This window comes from Hermetia illucens, chromosome 6 (assembly GCF_905115235.1).
Source record: "Hermetia illucens chromosome 6, iHerIll2.2.curated.20191125, whole genome shotgun sequence".
Classification (NCBI taxonomy): Eukaryota; Metazoa; Arthropoda; class Insecta; order Diptera; family Stratiomyidae; genus Hermetia; species Hermetia illucens.
The window spans coordinates 85,844,721-85,867,652 of NC_051854.1; the positions used below are offsets into that span (position 1 = coordinate 85,844,721).

Sequence of the window (22,932 nt, forward strand, 5' to 3'; positions counted from 1 at the left end):
GTCGGCAGCGTTCTTCTGGAAGGACGTCAGGAAAGGCGGGAAAGATGGGCTGATGCAAACGAAAGAACTACTAGGGGAAAGGGGAAGACGTGTCTGAGGAAGACTTCGAAGTAGTCTCCGGGACGCAAAAAAAAAGAAAGCAAAAGAGGACAAAAGGGAACAACATGCTACGCCGTCAGAAAACCGTCTATCCAAAGCCAAGGTGGTTACGAATGATAAATCACTACTAGAAATGGCGGAGAAATTAAAAAGGACTAGACCGTCGGCTCTGCTCATTAAACCGACGGAGGTCAAGACACTTGCCGAAATTCTCAATGAAATCCACTATAAGATGAAATCCGAAGACAGTGGAGAAGAAGTGTCTTCCATACGGAAAACGAAGGGTGATGAAGTCCTTGTTGAATCAGGGCCGAAGGTAACTGCCAAGAGTGCGAGGCGGTCAAGGGACTACAAGCATAGAAGGCTCACATTTCTAGCGCTCCTTTTCAAGGGTCTATATAATACTCTCTCCGAGATCTTGACCGCCTTACAGAAACGTTCAAAGTGGAGGAGACCATCATGCACGGATAAGTATTATATTATTTCTGCAAATTCTCGAGACCAAAAACTCGACTGATATGCTGGGCAAATTACAAAATGCATTACACGTGCCGAACTATCTCTTACGGATATTGTGGGATTATCTAAGAGACCGCTTCCTCCTCCACGAGACGCCAGAGGGCCAGAAAAGAAATGAGATCACTTCGGTGATAGCCCAAGCACAGAGATCCATCTTATAACCGAGATGTCGGAAGACTCGCGTCTGGTTGGTTATGCTGATCATGTTAGAATATTTGTTGTCAGGCGCACTGTTGAACAGGCGTGAAGCAAACTTAACACATTGATGCGATGAGTAAGTAGATGGATGACCACTCATGGTTGTGGTGAGCGGGTTACTTAATCCGTATGGATGAGTATAATCCAGCCGGGAAAGTCTATAAGGGCAATATATATGGTGGAAAAGGAAGACGACGCAAACCCTGCCTGTGATGGAGCGATGGCGCAGGCCAGGATGCTAGTCAGCTTTTAGGGACATCGAATTGGTAGACCTCGGGGCAAACTTGGGATGTCTAGAGTTCATTATTGAAGCAGGCCTAGACCGGATACCGGTTGTTGTGCCGTTGATGATGAGGATGATGATGAATCAGCCTGATGAGTATGATTATTTCGTTATCCAACTTCTAAGTGGACATGAAGGTTTTCAGTTTTACCTGAACAAGATTGGGGAGGCTGGCCCTCCTGATTATGTGTCCTGCAATGGGGTGGCGGAAGACGCAATCATATCCTTTTCTCTTATGGAAATTGGGATTGGTTTGGTTAGCAACTTTATGCAGACATATAGTAGCTCCCGCCAGACAACATTGTCAAAGAGATGCTGTAGAGCGCTGGCATATGGAGTCATGTTACCCATTGCGGACGGAACCTCTATCCTTCGGTTGGTGAAAGGAATTCCCTGGCTAGAAGGTTCCCTAATCAGGGAGACCGGGAGGACTAGCCCGAAGTAATTTGTCGAACGGTTGCAGGCCAATTCTTTGATGATGGGGAAGTGTTTAGTTCGTAGTCGGACATTTTAAATTACGGCAGTTCCAACCTCTATACGTAAACGCATTCACCTAACCCACCTCAAAAAACGGGATTGGGATCGTCTTTAGCGGAATTAACTCCGCACTGCACGGGACTTTTAAATGAAACGAACTTAACTGGAACATACGAAAAACAACTGAAATGAATAGATGATATCCGTGAATTCAAGCCAAACAGAACGGACTCCCGAAAAATTTACGAGCAAACTCTTCTGACCCTGTCTGTATCATTCCGTGTCATTGGTCATGCATTACTCCGATTTGCAAATATCCAATAACTGGTTTTAAAATACATTCCAATACCCACTCGCCGCCCAGTGTACCTCCACATGATCTGCGAGCTTTGTCGTAAACATGGTGAAATTTCAACTGTTTAAGCACAAAAGCTAGAGAGAACTATTCTGAGGAACAGCATGAAAAGCCGCCAGCGGGAGTCTGACCTCGTACTAAGCATTTTTAAGAAAGTATTCTGTCATGCTGCACCGTCTCCCATTATCCCTTCTAACCTGTAAAGAACAGCGCTGGTATTGAAAATCCATGGTCATACTACGAAATTTGCTGAGATCTCAAGTTCGCGGGCTTTTTCTCTAGCTAACTATCATTAACTTTTTCTCAGCCATTCTTAACAGAACGGTAATTCCCAGTGCGTCATCGTATCTTCGACTGAGATGAAAGCTTAGACAAGTATTGACTTACAGATACCCATACCGCAATTAGTTAGTTCTGAGCAGTGCAACGCCTCAGTGTAGATAGGAGCGACCTAGAGTGAACGAAGCTAGTATTGGTAGTTTAGAAAAAGTTCTAACCGTAATAGTTCGGTAATCCGCAGCACTATGAAAGGTACGTACTTATTTCAATTAACATCTAGTTTTATGCTACGTTCCGGTAACTATCAACTAAGTGGACTCGTGAAATTCTGGCCTGAGTTTCAAACAAGTTCTTTGAACAACTCAATTTCCAGCTAACTTGTGAAACAAGTTAGGACCCGCGAGTGTTATCAGAGGAGTTATGAGTGAATAATTTGCGACGTGGGTTCTGTTTTGTTTACTCTAAGGTTATCTTTAATCTCTAAACCAGCTCCCTGGTCACCTTTGCCCTAATTATACTTGCATTCGGGCAAAGCTAAACTGTTGATTTTTCCCCATGAAACATCCTAGATCCGACTTACCAACAGCTTATCCGAGTATAGAAAAATATAAAATAATTGTCTTTTTACGCCAAACAGGTTATCGCAGCCATACTAGTGTCTTTAAGCCCCGTATTTTCGCATTGTGGGCTGGTGATGTCCATTTCGAATGGTTCATGTGTTCTCGACTTTTTGCATTCCGAATGAAAAACAACAAATTGAAAATTAAATTAGGTCCAAATTCTACTTTTCGTACTTCAGTGGAATGTAGCTGCTTTCCCGAAAATTTCGGGGTCCATTACTAGACAACAGAACATGTGATAAATAACAAGTATCAACGTTCTGAGCCATGGGCTCACTAAAAATAAGTAGCAACAGTAAAATCCATCTGGATAGAATTTGCTTGGTTAGCCTAGCCCAAATGAAAACATCCTGGAATTACTAATATATTAGGAAACTGTTGATAAGCTGGTGCTACCTGACTGACCACCAGAAAAGACGAGTTTCTGAATTAACATTCGCAAATATTTTCTTGTTTTCGCGAAACTAATTTTATAGAGCTAAATCGAGGTGACGATGGTTATCTATTCAAATTTTGTTTAGTCTGGTTGAATCATTTGCTGGTTTTCCCAATGCTTCCAACATTCCCAGCAATAGAGTGCATCGCCATATACCCCTTTTCCATTACATTCCTTATAAGAAAAACAAGAACATAATAATCGTAAGACTTTCTCGAAACATGTCGCCATTGATATATAGCAAAGTTAGCAGAGACGAAGTAGTTAGGCTGAGTGAGTCATAATAGCTGCAAGCATGGATGCAACGTAAGAATCCGGTTATTTATCTTCGAGTCGTGACTACATGGGTATTTCACTACGGATAATGTAGAATTCCCAACCACCCTATTTGATTAGTATCATCTACTCTGCCTCGTGCATTTTACTGCCAGTAACGTGATTATGGCAAAGGTGAATACTTTCATATGAATACCATTAAACACCTCACATCATGCCAAAAAGTCTGATTTGATAATAGCAGCAATTCAGAGTTTAACTTTTGTTCAATTTGTCAACATGATTTTCGCCAAACTTTATCCTTCTTAAAAACTGTGAAAATTCACAGGCCACTTTATAATCTACGTATATAACTTATGAACGATGAAGTAAGGAAAAGGAAAAAGAAACCTATTTTCATATTCATCATCATCAACGGCGCAACAACCGGTATCCGGTCTAGGCCTGCCTTAATAAGGAACTACAGACATCCCGATTTTGCGCCGAGGTCCACCAATTCGATATCCCTAAAAGCTGTCTGGCGTCCTGACCAACGCCGGCGCTCCATCTCAGGCAGGGTCTGCCTCGTCTTCTTTTTCTACCATAGATATTGCCCTTATAGACTTTCCCGACTGGATCATCCTCATCCATACGGATTAAGTAACCCGCCCACCGTAACTAATTGAGCCGGATTTTATCCACAATTTGACGGTCATGGTACCACTCATAGATTTCGTCGTTATGTAGACTACGGAATCGTCCATCCTCATGTAGGGGGCCAAAAATTCTTCAGAGGATTCTTCTCTCGAACGTGGCCTAGAGTTCGCAATTTTTCTTGCTAAGAACCCAAGTTTCCGAGAAATACATGAGGACTGGCAAGATCATAGTCTTGTACAGTAAGAGCTTTGACCCTATGGCGAGACATTTCGAGCGAAACAGTTTTTGTAAGCTGAAATAGGCTCTGTTGGCTGCCAACAACCGTGCGCGGATTTCATCATTGTAGCTGTTATCGGTTGTGATTTTCGACCCTAGATAGGAGAAATTATAAACGGTCTCAAAGTTGTAGCCTCCTATCTTTATTCTTCCCGTTTGACCAGTGCGGTTCGATGCTGTTGGTTGGTTGGTTTTTGGTGCTGATGTTGCCACCATGTGAAACCCAAGATCTCGCGCCGTCTACTCGATCTGGATGAAGGCAGTTTGTACGTTTCGGGTCGTTCTTCCCATGATATCGATATTGCTAGCATAGGCCAGTAGTTGGATGGATTTAAAGAGGATCGTACCCCTCGCATTTACCTCAGCATCACGGATCACTTTCTCCGCCCCAGGTTAAAGAGGACGCATGATAGGGCACCCCCTTGTCGTTGACCGTTGTTGATGTCGAATGATCTTGAGAGTGATCCTGCTGCTTTTATCTGGCCTCGCACATTGGTCAGGGTCAGCCTAGTCAGTCTTATAAATTTCGTTGCGCTTCCGAATTCTCTCATGTCCGTGTACAGTTTTACCCTGGCTATGCTATTATAGGCGGCTTTAAAGCCGATGAAAAGATGGTGCAACTGATGTGCATATTCTCACGGTTTTTCCATCGCTTGCCGCAGAGAGAAAATCTGATTTGTTGCTGATTTGTCTGGAGTGAAGCCTCTTTGGTATAGGCCAATGATGTTCTAGGCGTATGGGGTTATCCGGCGTATGGGGTTATCCGTGATACCTCTATAATTGCTGCACTGTGTGATATCTCCCTTTTTATGCATGGGACAGATAATGCCTCTTTGTCAGTTGTCAGGCATTGATTCGCTGTCCCACACCTTCAGCGCAAGTTGATGAACCACTTGGTGTAATTGGTCGCCTCCATATTATAATATTGAATCGGCTCCTGGCGACTTATGATTTTTAAGCCAATAAATTGCACGGACTGTTTCTTCTATATTTGGTGGTGGCAGTATTTGTCCGTTATCTTCAGTTGGCGAAGCCTCCTACTCGCCGATGTTCTGGTTGTTCAGTAGTTCATCAAAGTACTCATCCCATCGCTCCAATATGCCCATTCTGTCGAAAATCAGATTTCCCTCTTGCGACTCATCATAAGGTCAAAGCTTTTACTTACACGATCTTGTCAGTCCTCATGTATTCCTCGGACACTTAGGTTCTTAGCAAAAAAATGTCAACTCTTAGCCGCGTTCGAGAGAAGAACTCTTTAAAGAATTATTTGTCCCTTACATCAGGATGGCTGTTTCCGTGGCTTATAGCGACAACATTTATGAACGATACCACTATTGTCTGATTGTGGATAAAATACAAGTCAATAGGTTGCAGTGGGCGGGTCACTTCACGCGATCCATAGTGGTAATATCTATATTTATCTATCTTTGGTAGAAAAAGAAAACGGAGACATGGGAGACCCTGCCTCGGATTGAGCGATGGCATAAGCCAGGACGCCAGGAATATCGAATTGGGAACCTCCACGCAAAACCGGAAGGTCAGGAGTTTCTTACTAAGGCAAGCCTAGATTGGATACGTCGCACCGTTGATGAAAATGATCAAGGTTTTTTGTAACAGGAACTATTTGTACAAAAGGGTCTGGAAAAATAGTCCATAATTGAACTTTTAACTGCTAAAGTTCTTTACATGCGCAAACACAAAAAATATCATAACTAAGGAATTCTTATTTCTTCTGGCAATTCGCAAAGCTGAACTAGTTTGAATATCCTTGGTACAAGCTATCACCAATGTACATTCACAGTCACAGCTAACGTTTTAACAAATACCATCGACTACCTATCAATATCCTGACTTCAGCAACCGCGGAAATGTCTTCTCTTCCTTATTGAACGAAGTACAACAGCAATATCAGTGAGAGAAACTACATTTCTTATATTTGCTTTGATATGCAAATGTATGTTGATAGTCGCTTCTCCAGAGCTTCACTACTAGTCGATTTCAACTCCTTTTCCTATTGTAAAGAACAATTCCGCCTTTCTAGTTGACAGTAGACAACTATGCAATTTTTTTTGCCCTCCCCCCGCCCCCCTCTGGCGCTTTAGCTCTTCATTATGCCTTAAGGGAGTCATCCTGTGTGAAGTTCGTTTTACGGCTTTTTCTAGAACTTTTTTGTGAAGAACCGGATAAAGATACAAATACAAATTTTTCACCATATATTTATTACTATCTTGAGCATGCGTGGTCATTTTTCCAGCCCGATAGCACAATTCATTAGTGAAATACAGAGCAATTTATACACCCATCTTCAAAAAAAGGTATTTTTCTGCTGCCACGCTAGAGAGCGCTGCGTTCATCTTAAAGCAAAAAAATGTAAACGGCATTTTAACGTGCAGACTTAACTACAGCCCGCAAACTAGGATTATTAAAAAATATTAAAAGCTAAATTTTTGGTGCCGTGTTAAACTTTTTTTGTGAAGTTTGGTGTTTTTTTAAGGCTTCTTTATTGAACAAAAAAAACTACTGAATGAATCACAATTATCCTACTTTGCGGACCGTAGAAATATGTTCTGAATAAGTCGTGAAACTTTCACCGAATTTCGTTGGATAGATTTTGAGCTATGATGCAGCAGATTTTCAATATGCGGTTTCGAGAAAAACGCATTTAAAAAGTAGAATGTGATTTTAAGCCATAAAATCTTAACTGGTCATTAATTTGCTATACCTAGTCGATAAACCTTAGCTTTCTTCAAGAAACACAGGTACAACCTTGACTTCAATTCTTGTCCTTTTAGTGAAGTCATTCGAACGTCATTCGGACCGATAAATACGCGCTTTATTACGACGATCGACATAAATCTGGCATGCGACTTATTACATGTTTAACACTATAATATCCGAACACTCCGAATATCAAAAAATCACTTTGCCCATATCTTCTACATTATATCTAGATGCAATTCATGCCAAAAAAAAATTCGATTCCGCGGATCCGACACACGGGATGACCCCCTTAAACTGGCTTTCAAATAACTAATGCAGGTAGATAAAAGTGAATTTAAAATGAGAGTCACAAGCTTCTACAATGCCTCTTTAGAACATATGCAAGGATCATTAGTTTCTAATTCTCCTACCCAATGTCTACCGACAACCTAGGCAACGTATTATCAATATGTAAGATAACCCAATTTATTTTTCATTTAAATATAATATTATTACTTCCAGCCTTTCTAGTAATTGCGGTCTGCACATTGTACCAGCATTTATTTTTGGTTGATGCCCAAAGCATCTACTATGCGAAAGATTACCCAGGTAGACCTTCACCTGAAAACGAATATTATCAGAATATCTACCGGGAAGGTGCCCGACCAGATGAAGCAATTTCAAGGGTAGCAGATCGAAGAGTATATTTCCCTTCAACTGAAAGCCAACCTGTTTGGGATAATGCCGACAGAAACAGGGGATCGAATCAACCCATTCCGGATAAATCTAGACCTCGAACTACAAGAGCTCCAATCACAGCTGCACCGATTAATCCTCAAATGAATTTCCATGCAAATGAACGACCATCACAAAAGAAAGGGAAAAGACCAGATATTCGAAGGGCAGTAGATCATTTCTCCTGGAGGGTTTTCAGGGGTTTGAAACTACCCAACGATTTTGATAATTTGGTTCTAAGTCCTATCATGATTCAATTGCAATTATCAATTTTGCAAAAAGCCGCCGCTGGCCAAACCCGAAGGCAAATCCAGGATGCCATTGGACGAATTAACACCAATGAGGTTCTACAGCTACTGAAAAGCGGGTCTGGAAAATCGAATGCTCAATTGGAAATTGCCAATGGGATATTTGTTGATGCAAGCGAACATTTGAATCAATCTTTTGTAAATCAAGCTCAAAGAGCAGGTGTCGATATTGTACCTGTACAATTCAGACAGGACGCAACAACGCGAGCTCATATCAATAAATGGGCTTCTGATGCTACTCATGGGCAGATACCTAAGTTGCTGAGTGATTGTAAGCTTCTAAAGTATCCAATTTTTCATTCGCAGCTAACTATTTCTTTGAATAGCATATGATATCAAATACGTGGAAATGGTTTTGGCATCCGCAATTTATTTCCATAGCACATGGAAGTATAAGTTCAACCCCATTGAACTGCAACCGTTCCATGCATTCCATGCAGGAAAAATGATTGAAAAATCCGTCCCATTCATGCAATTGAAGGCGGACCTCGTTTGGGATCGTATTGCTGCTGGTGGTCAAATTACCGGAAGGTTTATCGAAATACCATATGAGGTTAGTGTTTGTAATATGACTCCATGAGGGGCCCTCAAAATCTATAACATTTTTCTTGAAATTCGTGCTTTAACCAATATCTATTCCAGAACAACGCGTATTCCATGGTCATTTTACTTCCAGACAAGCAATTCACATTAGACGAATTTATCAGAGCATTCACACTAGAAACCCTAGATACAATCTGGGACGGTTTACGTGACACAAAACCAGAACATGTCACGGTAAAGATGCCGAAGTTCAGCATTTCATCTCAGGCTTCAATTCTGAATACACTTCTCAAGGTAAGATAAGTTTAAATTCTTCATATGTAAAAACGATTAGTTTATCAACTCAATATTCCTTAGCTTCAAATTACCGACCTGTTCACAATAAATGCAAAGCTGCCATATTTTGGACTAAATGATGATCCCAAGGTTAGCGATATCCTGCAGCAAGCAGTGCTGAAAGTAGACGAGAATGGCACAACAGCAGCAGCGGCAACAGTCTCCCTTTTGATACCACTGAGTGCCGATATGAATGTTGAGGAAGTTATTGTAGTCGATCGTCCATTTTTAGCAATAATTTTTGATAAAACGAGCGAGATTCCGATATTCATTAGTAAAGTTTATAACCCTTAGGATTAGTATCGTCTCTATACACATATATGCATAATCATGACTGCATAACCATCTAAGCTTTTCATGCCTAAAAAGGTTTGCATTTAGTATCATCTTATTTCACCACTTAAATATGTAGAATAAATAGTTAGTGATATACATATATGCATTGTTTTATTCTTTCTTAACTTTTCACTAGCCCCAATATGCAACATGGACACCATGAAGACTGCAACACGCCTAAACTTCCAATTCATTGGCTCGAATTTTTCCACTCTTTAATCGCGGAAATGTATTAAAACTACCAGAGACTTCTCATTGTTACTTTCGAGTCTTCACCTAGTCATTCTTAGATCCTTACACTAAACAAAATGATCAACCCAACCCCTGTTAACGAACACCAAAAGAGTATATTTAGTAGCACTTTAACCATGCTCACATTCCATCACAGCCCATTTTATGATTCCGATTTCGCCAGTGCTCGCAGAAACATTTTAACTCTTCATAATTCCCTTAAGACTAGACACTGAAAATGCAAATCCTTCTACGCAGCCTTCTCAACAATAGAAACACCGTTTTGTCTTGAGGGTTACCCTGTTCATTGTCACGCTTTTTAATCAATTCATCAGGACCGACCTCACAGCTATGACTTTTGCCTACTGAAAATGGTTTATGATTGGTGTCTGGAATGTGCGCCTTTATCGATAACAGTATCGAGGACCCCCAGAATTGTTCTTTTCCCCAACTTAAGAACGAATTCCAGCAATGTAGGCAGAACTTTCTGAGGCCAAACGAAATAAGATGGTGAGACCTTGGAGAATACTCCTCTCCCCCTTATGACACTGTGCTTTTGTACTCTGGGAAGTCTAGTGGCAATACACCAGAATCCGGTGTCGGACTGTTGCTTATGTTGCTGACGACTACCGCAAGACGCACTCTCATAGCGTGGCGATTGCGGCAGAATCTTGAGTAGTAACAACAACGAAGAGAGGTTTATAAATTTTCACAACTTTCACCATCTTGTCATCGGCGGCACAGAGCTTTCCACAAGATCAGTTGGGTTCGAGCATATCGCGGTGAGCAGTAGATTTAGAAATTGGAATTTGAATCCGCGTAACATCCCAAAAGGAATCATCATCTAATGTTCGCTTGCACCCAAATTCAATACAGGAACCACGATCCGCTGCAGTCCAGTGGTTGGGAAACCCGCCCAAGAATATTGATGAGCACTGGGCCGCCATCAAAAGCAGATGGTGCGGATGAAGCTGTCGACCACATCCCAAAAATATTTCACAAGACCTTGTTGATTACGGAATCGTGGAGGCAGATGAGTGTTCTTTTGATGACTGCGAGCGAAGGTGAAAACAATGCCCTAAAACACTATTACAACGCAAGGTACGTGAAGTGCATTGCGTTGATTATTCGGTAAAATTTTCCGGATGAATGGAAGATGGGAATGATTGTTAAAATTCCGAAAAAGGTGACCGCATTTAGCGCAACAATTGTACGGGTATTTGCTTGCTCCCTGCCGTCGTAAAGATAATAGCCAAAATAATCCTCGAAAGCTTGATCAACAGAGAGCTCTTCTCGGAATCCTCCTTTACCGACGCATTAACACCCTTCGAATCATTGGAGAACTATGTGTGTAGTGTAGAACACCACTCCTCTTTTCATCCATTTTGACAACTTGTACAGGGAGTGTACAAGTATTTCGTCTTGAAACTTTTTGAAACGATAGAGCTCCTCTCTAATTTGTTGAGCTCGTATAGGATGTACTGTTAATAGCATTTACTATCCGATTGGTAATTTTAATGACTTCAAATGTTCGAGTTGTACATGACTTTATAATGTATTTAATATATTATAGTTATATATATTTAATAATTTCTTGATAAATTCAATACATTATAATTCCAAATTAATTATCTTGTTAGTCGTTTCTTTTTTTTGTTAAATTACAGTTATATTACATAATTAATAAATCTGATTATATTTATTTCATCTGACGGCTGACGGAAGACTCTCTATGTTTTTCTTTTTTTACGTCCTGCCGTCAAGTCATGGCACTCTGCTCTCCACTCCTGTGGCGAGGTCTAAACTGAGTGGAGACGCCGGTGGCGTCATCTGTCCGCTCGCATTCGCAACATTCGAAATAAATTTCGAATGCTGTTAACCCCGCTGCGTGTATCTGAAACGCTCTATACATGAGGAGCTTTCTAGCCAAATTAATAGCTGGTGCATCGAGGTAAAACATTAGAAGGTTGCAAGGTTGAATTTTGTCATCAATACTTTTTCTTCTCATTATCGGTGTCGACTCGAGATATTTAGATCGCTCAGTTCTGTCAATGGCAGTAACCTGCTCAGAACGGAACGATTTAAATATCTCGGGTCAATGCTATTAGCCAATGGAGAGCTGTGTAATGAAATTGCTGGACGGATTAACGCAACATGGATGAAGTGACATTCCCCAACTAGTGTTTTTTGTGATCGACGTATTAGCGAACGTCTCAAATCTGAAATTTACCGCGAAGTCGTCCGTGTGCCGCTCTCTATAGTTCTGAGTGTTGGCCGACTATAAAAGACAATGAACGGCGTTTTGGGGTAACTAAGATGTTGCAACTTCGAGTGGCGTTAATGCTGTGGTTACGTAATTCGCGCTAACGAGAACTCACTTGCCAATATTGGTCTGAACATCGAAGTCAAGGGTAAGCGACCAAAAGGCCGGCCGAAACAATTTGGTAATTTGGTAGTCCTAGCATGAATTTAAGGGGGGCTTTCAGTCAATTTCTAAAATTTAGTAATATACTATTAGTAAGTTTATTTGAGCAGATATCGGAATAGGACATATTTTGAGATCTAGATTTCATCTAAGCGCACCACCCTGATTTTTTTTCGAATTTTTGAGTTGGATAGTTTCTAAAAATGCGTCCTGTCTCACTTTAAGTGCGTACATTTTGACTCCTTACTCGCGCACTTTGCAATTCATGCCAAAACTAATATCAGTTTCGAAAAGTACCAATCGAGGCCTTTCATTTGATACCCTACACGACTATACCCGGTGAAAAAAATGTTAAATCCCCTCTTTGCATGTTTTAAAATCAAAGAATATAAAATCAAATACTTTTTATTTATAATATATACTCTTAATATATATAAAAACCGAAATCTAAAATAAAATGGCAAATTGGATGTTAAGTTGCTTCCATTAGGTTTTCTCCTCTTTCTCTTTATTATATCTTTCGAGCTCTTTCAAAAATTGAGCTTTTGGCTTCATTACATTCGGACGATCACCACGACAATTAGGACAATACCATTTTCCCTTAGGCTTGGAACCAAGAGAAACACAGGAGAAATGGAACCATTCAATAGGACACAAATCATTATCGCAAAGGATCATCTCACCAAACGATACCTGAGAAAAGTAAAAAAAGGTAAATGTTGAATATTTTATTGTCAGAAGTTTGTATCTTTCTCACCTGATCACAAAGACAATAAGTTGGTTCATCTGGATCAATTGGCTCTTCTTGAGGCGGAGTATCTCCACGTGTGTCTCGTACACTAGTCTGATTGTTATTAGCTTGACCGCGAGCTTTTCTTTTCTTCTTCTTTCCACCACCTCCGCCGGAATTGGAACCTTTCTTCTGAGTTGTACCACTCGATGATACTGAGTTATTGCCTTGACCTGCACTACTGTTGTTGTTCTGCTTAGATTGCGTAACCGATTCATTTGTTGTATTGTTATCCACAAGCGATCCAGGATCCGTGGCAGAAGTGTTGTTCGCCTCATTGCGTGGTCTTCGTGATCGTTTGTTGGAACGCTCTGTGCTGTTATTGTTTGATGACTTTTCCGAAGACTGATTAGTTGGAGTGCTGCCACGTTGTGGATTTTGTTGAGCCAAAGGAAATGATTGGTTCTCAACTTTAGTGCTGAGCGGAGCCTGCGTAACCGGCGTTGCTGGCCGCGGTACTTTTTGAACAACTTCAGCTATTTGTTCTTCCTTGCCATAATCCAGATTTTTAAAGTCCACATCCAATTGTCTGGTTTTTTGATCGATAAGTTCTTGAAGTTGATTGACGATTTGCAACTTTTCATCACCCAACTCTTGTGCAGCGATTAGGTTTTGCTGTATTCTAGCCATATACGATCGGACTCGTTTACTTCCAGAAGCCTCAGAAGTAGCTGACGATGCGCTACGCCACTGTTCATAGTAATGATCTACGTCGCGCAAATGACCTTAGTAAGATACGAAGAAAAAAAACGAATAAACACAAATTCTCTGTCAAACTTCCAACCAATTTGTTCATTATTAATTTTCAAAGGCTAGCAAATTTCGATGCTTAGAAGGAATACCATACTATAACTTTCCAATTGATTTGATTGTAAGGATTGTTTTGAGGAAGCGACCGAATGTATATTCGATTTTATTGGTACAAGTCTAACTCCCTCCTACAGGCAATACCCTGTGAGTTGGGGCTTAAGAATGCACTCAAAGTCCTCCCTGATTGTCGTAAAAGGCACAGAAATTTGTGGGCTAGCAACCTGCGAATTTCGTAACATTATTGCTACCGAAACATCAAAAACGCCGCGGATAGGAACTGACCTCAAGACGAAGACTTTTGAATATCGAAAGTGGACTACGATTGGTTTCTGGAATGTGTGCACGCTCCTCGATAACATTTCAATTCAAGCGAACGAGTTTGCTTCTGGTACGCTCTCTTGACCTGGAAGCCTGTTTCTGACAGACTTCTAACTGGAAGATTCTGGTACAGGTTAAGAAGCATCACAATCGTGCACTGCAAGAACGGAGACTTTCGATATAATGGAGAAAGATACTTTCTATGAGCAATTACATACAGTTCAGGGGAGGTTTACTAAAGACTCTAACAACAATTTGCTCGAACATATGATGATAAAACACGGCCTTGGCGACCGTATCGATAATGGTGCGAGGTTCGTGGATTTCTGCAGTTTCCACCGCGTCCTTATTGGTGGCACGTGGTTCAAACACAGAACCTGTCATGAGATCAGTTGGGTTTCAACCGATTAACATCGTACGAGCAATCGGAATGACCACTTTGCCATCAGGCGTCGGTTTAGGAGTTACCTCCTAGATGTGCATAGCGAGACAAGCGCTGACATCGGCCTCGAAAGGGATCAACATCTAATCGTCGCACTTTGACCCTCCGACCCCCAAGTTCAAAAACGATCACTTGTATGATCTAGCTGCCACTCGACAGTGGGAGAGATTTCTTAAGTGTCGGACAGCAGATACACTGAGTAACCCATCTGATAATATCGATAATAATTGGCAGCCACTTCTCGTTTCGAAAGGGCAGGGGTTGAAGAAACTGTTGACCGCTGCGAGTGCTGGCGGCATGCCGTAACTCCAATACATTGCGAAATCCCGGGAAGTTCAACATAGTTTGTGCCGTAACAAAAGGAAACTTGTTATTACCCTGGTCAGAGTAGTAGAAGATGCTGCAGAATGTGATGATTTCAAAAGCGTGTACCGCTTTGCTTGCGCTTGGTTTCCGGTCTGAATCCTCTTGCATTGGCTACGTCAACAGCCTACGGTTCATTTTGAAGCAGTGCGCGGAGTTAAATCCTCGCCTCGCCTGCTCTTCAGCCATCCTCTCCTCGACTGACCGTCATCCATTTCGGGAAAGCTATCGACAGCATATGCAGGGAATGTATCTGATGTGCTCTACGCAGAGGGGTCATTCCGGATAAACTAATAACTATTACCAGAGCGATATATGTCACATGGAGGAATTCAATGGCCATGACATCTTTCCTAAAACAACTCGACTACACACCGATGGCATCTATTTGCTCTTTCACCGGGTCAAAGACCTTAGCCAAATGGCTTCGGATTTGGACAGAGGGGCAAGTAGAGTTGGACTGAAGATCAATACCAACAAGTCAAGGTTCTCAGTCTGCTGGGTCATTGCATCGGCCCCATCTACATTAAGCGACAGAGCAACGAAGTTACGGATCAATCAGGCTCATAGAATTGGCTTGCGGCAGAAACATAACAGTTTCATAGACTTGTTTCCCTCACCGGAGGATCCACAAAAATGTATACCTCACTTTACTTTACATTCTTGACATGCGTTAATACCACGGGGAAAGCTCTAGAACGAAGAAATGGCATCGAAATATATCGGAGCGTTAAAAAAACACATCCTGCATACCCAAAACCGACAACAGGAAATCAATAGCATTGACGTGAAATGAAGTCAGTTCAAAGCTGCAATCAAGATGACTACAAAGAAACCCAGGCGCGAAAAGAATGAATTTTTTGGCGAGGAGTATCTGCAGGCCACCAGTGTGAAAACGCGATGTCAGAGTCAGACAAGACAAATATGTAGAGCTAAGACGTATCCCTGACAAGAGCTACAGACAGAAGAAACGTAGACATATAAATGGTGAGATCTGCAGATTGAACGATCATTTTAAAGGACATCATTTATGATCCGCTTAAAACTTGACGACAGGAGTGAGAAGAGAATTCCACCCAGAACCACATTTTGCAGACGAAACGCGAAATCTTATCGGAACAAGTCAGGAAACCGGAAGCTTGACGTTTCAGGTATAAAAGGTTTTGTGTTTCCCTATGTGAGGAGCGATGAGTGCATGACAGTTCCGGCCAGCTAAAAATTCCATTGTCCTCTATTTTTTAAAAAACGATTTCAAATCATTTGATGGAAAGTACTGTATTGATAACAGTCAACCTCACATGGTTCACACTTTATTGGAGTTTAATATTATTTGCAAATGTGAAGAACTTAACCTACAACAGATACAAACAAGTCGGGAAACCGGAAGCTGGACGCTTCAGGTACGAAAGGTTTTGTGCATTTCTTAGTACGTAGCACGTAATATATGCATATACAATATTATGTGAGAATATCCACTTTCGGATGATATTGACATTTATAGCCTTGAATTTGCAAAGAAGCGACAACTTTGACGTATTATAACTTTGTTAGCAATAGTGCGATTTCCACCAAACTTGGTAACATCATGCTCTATGTTACACCCTATATTGTTGCGAAATTTCATGGTCCTAGCATGAACTTAAGGGGGGTTTTGCAGCGAATTACTAAAAATTAGAGTAATATACTATTATTAACTTTATTTGTGCAGATATCAGTGTGGAAGGTATTTCGGAGCCTAGGCACCATATAGTGGCAGCCCACTGATTTTTTTCAGATTTTTCGGTTGGGTAGTTTCTGAGAATGGCCCCCGTAAAGGAATGGTCACTTTCAACCCCCCGCACTCCCCACCTCTCCAACAAATGTCAAAACTAAGACCGTTTTCGAAAAGTACTAACTGAGACCTTTAATTTGATACCCCATATGACTATATTTGATGAAAAAAAAAATTACACCCCCCTTTTGCATGTATGGGGACCCCCCCTTAAATTCGACGTAAGAGGATGTAACTCATTGTATGCGTGAGCGTTCACAGTTCCCACCTTTTTACCAAATTTGGTGTCAATCGCTGTAACCGTTTCCGAGAAAAATGCGTGTGACGGACAGACAGACAGACAGACAGAAAAAAAAAAAAAAAAAAAAAAGACAGACGGACAGACAAACAGACAGACAGACAGACAAACAGACAGACAGACGGTAAACCGATTTTAATAAGGTTTTGTGTTTACGCAAAACCTTAAAAAGGGCTGGGGAGAAGTAGATTCTTCATGAATGGAATTTTAATATTTCACTCGAATGTCAATTATTCTCGTTAATTACGACGTCAGCATCTATGATGCAGTTAATTGGCGCAAAATTGATAAGTTTGAATTACTATAACTTATGCACGATAATGTCCTCTATGTCGGTGCAGTAATACTGCTAGGATAAACTTAAGGGGTTTTTTTTTAGTAAATTTCTAAAAGTTGATAATATTCTATTAGTAAGTTTATTTGGGCAGATATCGAAATGAGACATCTTTCGAGACTTAGATTTCACATGAGTTTTCACACAAAACCTCAAAAAGGACTGGGGAGAAATAGATTTAGATCTTTAACGCGAATGTCAATTATTCTCGTTAATTATGACGTCAGCATCTTATTTGTATTCCTTTAGAAACAGTATAAAGTTTAAACTACTATAACGTTAATGACCCGTTTTCCATGAAATTTGGCATATGTGTGCAAGTTATTGTTCCCTATGTTGCCAGTGTTGGTAGTCCTAGGATGAAGTTAAGGGGAGTTTTCAGTCAATTTCTAAAAGTGGGTAATATACTATTAGTAAGTTTATTTGAGCAGATATGGAAATGGCACATAATTTGAGGCCTAGATTTCATCTAAGCGCATCACGCTGATTTTTTTCGGATTTTTGGTTTGGGTAGTTTCTGAAATGAATCCTGTCTCACTTTAAGTGTGTACATTTTGACTCTTTACTCGCGCACTTTACAACTCACTCATTTGACTATATTTTTTAAACCGCCCTTGCATGTGTGTCACTAGTTGTAAGCATGGGATTTCATAGCTCCCACCTGTCCAACAAATTTCGTTCGGATCGGTTTAGCCGTTTTGGAGAAAAGTGCCTGTGGCAGACAGACAGTGAATCGATTTTAATAAGGTTTTGTTTTACACAAAACCTTAAAAATGAATAAAAATCGATTTCGAAGTTCTACGCAAACCGGAATACAATCTCAATGCATCGAAGAAATAGCGACTATTCAAGCACCTCCACCTACCGCTACATCCGGAAAAATCAACAATGCCCTTAAAACGCTCAGAAACAACAAATCGCCGATAGGGGTGGAATACTGCAAAGCTATTCAAAACAAAGAGTATAAGGATGGCGACCAAACTTCTTGGGCACTTAAACATTGGTCTCACTGTCGAAAGGCTAGCAATACCAGGGACGATTTCAACAGGGAATTTCCTGGACTAATCAGATATTTTCGGTGAAGTAGATAATGGAGAAGTTTTGGGAATATAACGTGAATATTCGTCAATCTTTAGGTACTGAACAAAATATTGTTTGAATATGAAGTTCCAACAAAAGTGATCAGCAAATGAAGTTGACCTAAGAATAAATGAGAAGAAAACCAATATCATGACACAAAACAGAAGTAAGACGCCAGTCAAACAAAACGACGCTAAAGTATTGTAGCTTCGAAGGAGACGACATAAATAATAGACGAAATCAACAGGCGGATCATTTTTGGAAGCGAAACATTCTACACCAACTATCAATTCTCAAAAATATGCACAGCAAAGCAAAGTTCACAATATACAAAACGTTGATTCCTTTGTTACAGAAGCGAGACGTGGACGATAAACAAAGCCGGTGAGCCAAAAATTAATGCTGCCGCCGATTCCTCAGGAGAATCTTAGGCCCAATCAGGGTCATGCAATATTCGCAACAGTGCGTTGCGTATATTACACGACGAACCAAAAGCTGCCATCAGTATTAAAATTTGTAAGCTCCAAGGGGCAGGCCATGTAATACCTATCGACGACGGACAAAATCCCAGTGGCTTCTCAAGCAGATGGTAGGACTCAGTGGACAACGGAAGCTACACATTCGCTCGTTTGAAAAGATGAGAAAACGAAGACTACGTGAGACCAAAGACACCGGACTATAGCGCCATACAGAAAAAAAAGAATCCTTCAAAAGATCATTAGAACCGAAACTCAAAAATGAAATGTCCGCAAATACTGTAGGATCCACATAAAAACTTTTCAGTCTACCAGTATGCTGTTCTTGAAGGCAATAATGCCTGATTCAAAGTGTTGATCCGCCTTTGAAAGACAACCGATCGCTTGCAATTTCTGCGAATCTGTTGATATTAAAGCGAAATCATTTTTAGTTACTTAGAAACGGTATTAAAGCATAGTCAGGGTAAAACTGTACACGGCCATGAGAGAATTCGGTATCCCAACGAAATTGATAAGACTGACTAAGCTGAATCTGACCATCTGCGAGGCTAGATAAAGGCAGCAGGATCACTCTCGAGACCATTCAACATCAACAACGGTCTAAGGCAAGAGGGTGCCCTATCATGCGCCCTTTTCAACCTGACCCTGGAGAAAATGATTCGCGATGTCGATGTAAATGCGAGAAGCACCATCCTCTGCAAGTTCACCAAACTACTGGCCTACGCTAACGATATTGACATCATGGGAAGAACAACCGGAGATGTAGTCTACCTTCATCCAGATCGAGCAGGCGGCACGAGATCTTCGGCTGCACATTAATAAAGGCAAGACGAAGTAGATGGTGGCAGTCAGCGCCAAAACCAAAAGAAAGAACAACATCGAATCGCACTGGTCAAACGAAAAGAGTGAAAATAGGAGACTACAATTTTTGAGACCGTTGAAAATTTCTCCTATTTAGGATCGAAAATCACAACCGATAGAGATGGAGCAATGGCGTAGTTTTGGACGCCAGACAGTTTTTAGGGATCTCGAATTAGTGAACCTCGGGGCAAAACCGGGATGTTTGGTGTTGCTTATTTAGGCAGGCATAGTCCGGATACCGATTGTTGATGATTAATGGTGATGATAAACGGTACACCACTCTTTGTGCATTTCGATATAAATAACATTTTCGTAGGAGTAATAAAAGCCCTGCTGCTATTCGTTGCCTTTTTTGATAATATAGTGCTTAATCCTCAAGCACGGAAAATTAAAATCTCCAGCTGGCACTACATTCGCATCACAACTTCCTTCCTTATACATAACCTCCCTTCACTTGACTGGAGATTCACCACAATCACAAAAGATAATTCGCTAAGCAATAATCCAGAAAAAAAACAAGCAAAGGAACGATTTTATCCTGTTTAAATATACAAAAAGAATGTACCTCTGTACTGAACGTCGATATCCCGAATTCTAGATAAATGCCTTTGTACATCGTCAGGCAAGTTCTCCACCGAGTCCAAGTAATTCTTGACATACGTTGCGGAATAAAGTGCTTCCGCAGCAACTTGATTCGACATTTTCACTACCAAACTATATCACTCTGAAGCTAGTTCATAGACTTTCTCCCCGATGCCATCAAACAACGCAAACCCAGCTCCGTTTTCACCGCGGCACTTATTTTGACAAACGCAAAAAAAGAAAACACTTTTGACTTGTACAAGTAGAGTGAATCGATTTTAGAAGCCACTGTAGTTGCGATATTTTTTGAGAATGTCCATATTCAGCTGCTACGATAAGCAGAACAACGCTGCAACTCAAAGCATTTCAAATAGAGTTGTAATAAAAAGGCAGCTCGTGTCCTGTGTACTGGGGTGTATATTTAATACTATAACTCAAAAAAACATACAATAGCAATTAAGTTAAATTTATTGATGTTAATAAAAACTTAAAGATACGAACCGCTGTAACAACTATAATCGAGTTCGTTGACACTTATTAGGCGGGAATACCTTTCAGAACCATGGAAGTCCTTTTAAAAGAGAACCAACCCGTATACTGCGATTTTTATAAAAACTTGTTAGTAGAAGAACTGTCACTTTGCGAGTACCCACACTTATTACACTATGGAAAATGTTCAGTCATCGGAATTACTACTTGCGGCGATTCTGGGTTATACTCTTTGAAAAATATAAGGATGAACTGCATCGATAGGTAATCATCCAAAGTAATTTCAAAACAAATCAAATTACAAATTAAAAAAAAAAAACAACTTGCAGGCAACTACAGATCCCAAACGGTACCACTGGAATAGTATTGCTCGATACGTTAGTATCTGGGAAAATTCCTGTAAATAGATATTGTGAAGTATTCGGTGAGGCTGTCCTGTATGACACTATCGATGATGAGGCAAATATTCTCCCGAAAACTTCAAAAGATCTCATGGTTGAACTGTTGGCCTTGGAAGCAACCAATTCATCCGACTACTTAAATTCAGCATATACGGAGCTGGCAAAGCGATACTTACCTGCAATCCGAGTGGACTCTTTTAATATTATTGAGCAAGCTAGTGAGCTGATTGAATGTAATTTGATGTTGAGGTGCCTGAAAATGGACCGAAGGTGGAGGATGAATCCTAAGTCGGAAAATGCTAGCTAATTTTTTCGAATAACGTCAGTCAATCATACGATTCAAATATAGAGCTGTGATGGCGGTCCCTTAAGACTTTTTTTACAATTATAGTTTTTTTTGGGATCTCTTTTATTACATTTATAAAAACCCATTTGTTATGTACACAGTTGTGTGTGTCGTATATAATAGCCAAGAATTTGCAAATAAATTACCTTTATAGAATTTGCATTGCGCAAATGATACAACAAATTCTGTTTTTCTTCGCAATCTGAACTGGTAGAACTTAAGTCCAAATTTTGCGGTTTCGGATTCTAGCCACCTCTGCCTCCCTCATCATTTCAGCAAATTCTAGCGAAATATTGTAGTCAAGTATTGGGTTCATGGCCCCATTTTGCTAGTTGAGCGTCAAACAGTGAAGAATATTTTGCTGTTGTTTGCCTCAGACAAATAATTTGGTTTATAACTAAAAACCTATTTATTGCTATTGTATATATTCTCTTTGATGTGCAGCAAATTTCTAAATAATTTGTTCCTTTGGTGATGAACACTGCGATTTTTTATGACGCTAATGTAATCGGTTTCGATCTCCGGACTCGGCGAAAGATTTTCGAAATACCACGCACAATTCGTTACCCTTTAAGCTTCTTTTTACCCAATCGAAAATTCATTTCAAGATAAGTATCATAATAATACTATTAAGGAAAGTTGCACTGCATCCTAGATGAACTATTATGCCCCTTTTACTGGTTATAGTATACCTATTAACTATAGTATGTCAAGCAAGTATCGTGACTCTCTGCACAGAGTCAGAAGATATCTCGAGTTTCCCCAGATGACAGTTTAGCCTGCAGTGACCACACTCACCATGATCCGAGGGCTCTTCTTGAGCACCCTCGACTGTTTTATTCTTGGTAGGCTCGCCCATTATAATTCCATCAGCCTTTCCTCTTCATATTCCAACGTCGCAGCCATGAACCCCTTTCCAACCCCACAGAAAGGTTATGGTAGGTGTAGCTGCTCCTTTCCTCACCAACCCATCCGGTGTTTCGTCGCCTTTTTGGTCAATATTACCTGGAACCCCGAGTATCCAATCCTTATTGTGCGAGCCGAATGTGTTCAGATCTTCACATACCAGTTAGGAGCTCACCTGGGTGAACTTAAGTAGGTGCCTTGATAGCCGCCTGGTTGTCGGTTTGGAGATTGAAGGAGGGACATTTGTTTATGGAGTATATTTTCGCCTAGAATATGCTAGTGTGCTTACCCATTGATTCAAAGTACATTTGCCTTGGACTAATGACCTCTGCCTCCACTCGCTCTGCTGCGGGGGATCCGTCAATCTATCCGGCTGCTCGTTTAGGCCAGAGGTAATTCACACGCTCTCCCATTTTACCCTGTTACTCCAACGTAATTCAAATTTTTTGTTGGAATGAAACCTCGCTGAGATGTCGATTTTTTTGAGCAGACAATAGATGACAAATGCCACCTCCGAACCAGATAGAGTGAACCAGCCCTTTAGATCTGGAAACTGAAGCTTATTGCCACGAAACGATAGCGATCGTGAACATGCAT

At 40.7% G+C, this 22,932-nt stretch overlaps 3 protein-coding genes across 3 annotated transcripts; 2 read left to right on the top strand and 1 right to left on the bottom strand.

Annotated features, from left to right (window-relative positions):
• The first annotated feature begins 2,174 nt into the window (after positions 1-2,174).
• On the top strand, positions 2,175-9,514 carry LOC119658854 (leukocyte elastase inhibitor-like). The gene is made up of 5 exons (XM_038066607.1): positions 2,175-2,462; positions 7,677-8,468; positions 8,524-8,750; positions 8,840-9,034; positions 9,098-9,514. Exons 1-5 carry the CDS (start codon positions 2,456-2,458, stop codon positions 9,368-9,370), a joined length of 1,494 nt encoding a protein of 497 aa, XP_037922535.1. The 5' UTR covers positions 2,175-2,455; the 3' UTR covers positions 9,371-9,514.
• A 3,026-nt stretch (positions 9,515-12,540) lies between these two features.
• On the bottom strand, positions 12,541-20,449 carry LOC119658855 (inhibitor of growth protein 4). Its single transcript, XM_038066608.1, has 3 exons — positions 20,177-20,449; positions 12,826-13,583; positions 12,541-12,761 (listed from the first exon to the last, which is right to left on the bottom strand). Exons 1-3 carry the CDS (start codon positions 20,310-20,312, stop codon positions 12,555-12,557), a joined length of 1,101 nt encoding a protein of 366 aa, XP_037922536.1. The 5' UTR covers positions 20,313-20,449; the 3' UTR covers positions 12,541-12,554.
• Positions 20,450-20,583: 134 nt separating this feature from the next.
• On the top strand, positions 20,584-21,606 carry LOC119658856. Its single transcript, XM_038066609.1, has 2 exons — positions 20,584-20,946; positions 21,012-21,606. Exons 1-2 carry the CDS (start codon positions 20,756-20,758, stop codon positions 21,388-21,390), a joined length of 570 nt encoding a protein of 189 aa, XP_037922537.1. The 5' UTR covers positions 20,584-20,755; the 3' UTR covers positions 21,391-21,606.
• Positions 21,607-22,932: the final 1,326 nt, after the last annotated feature.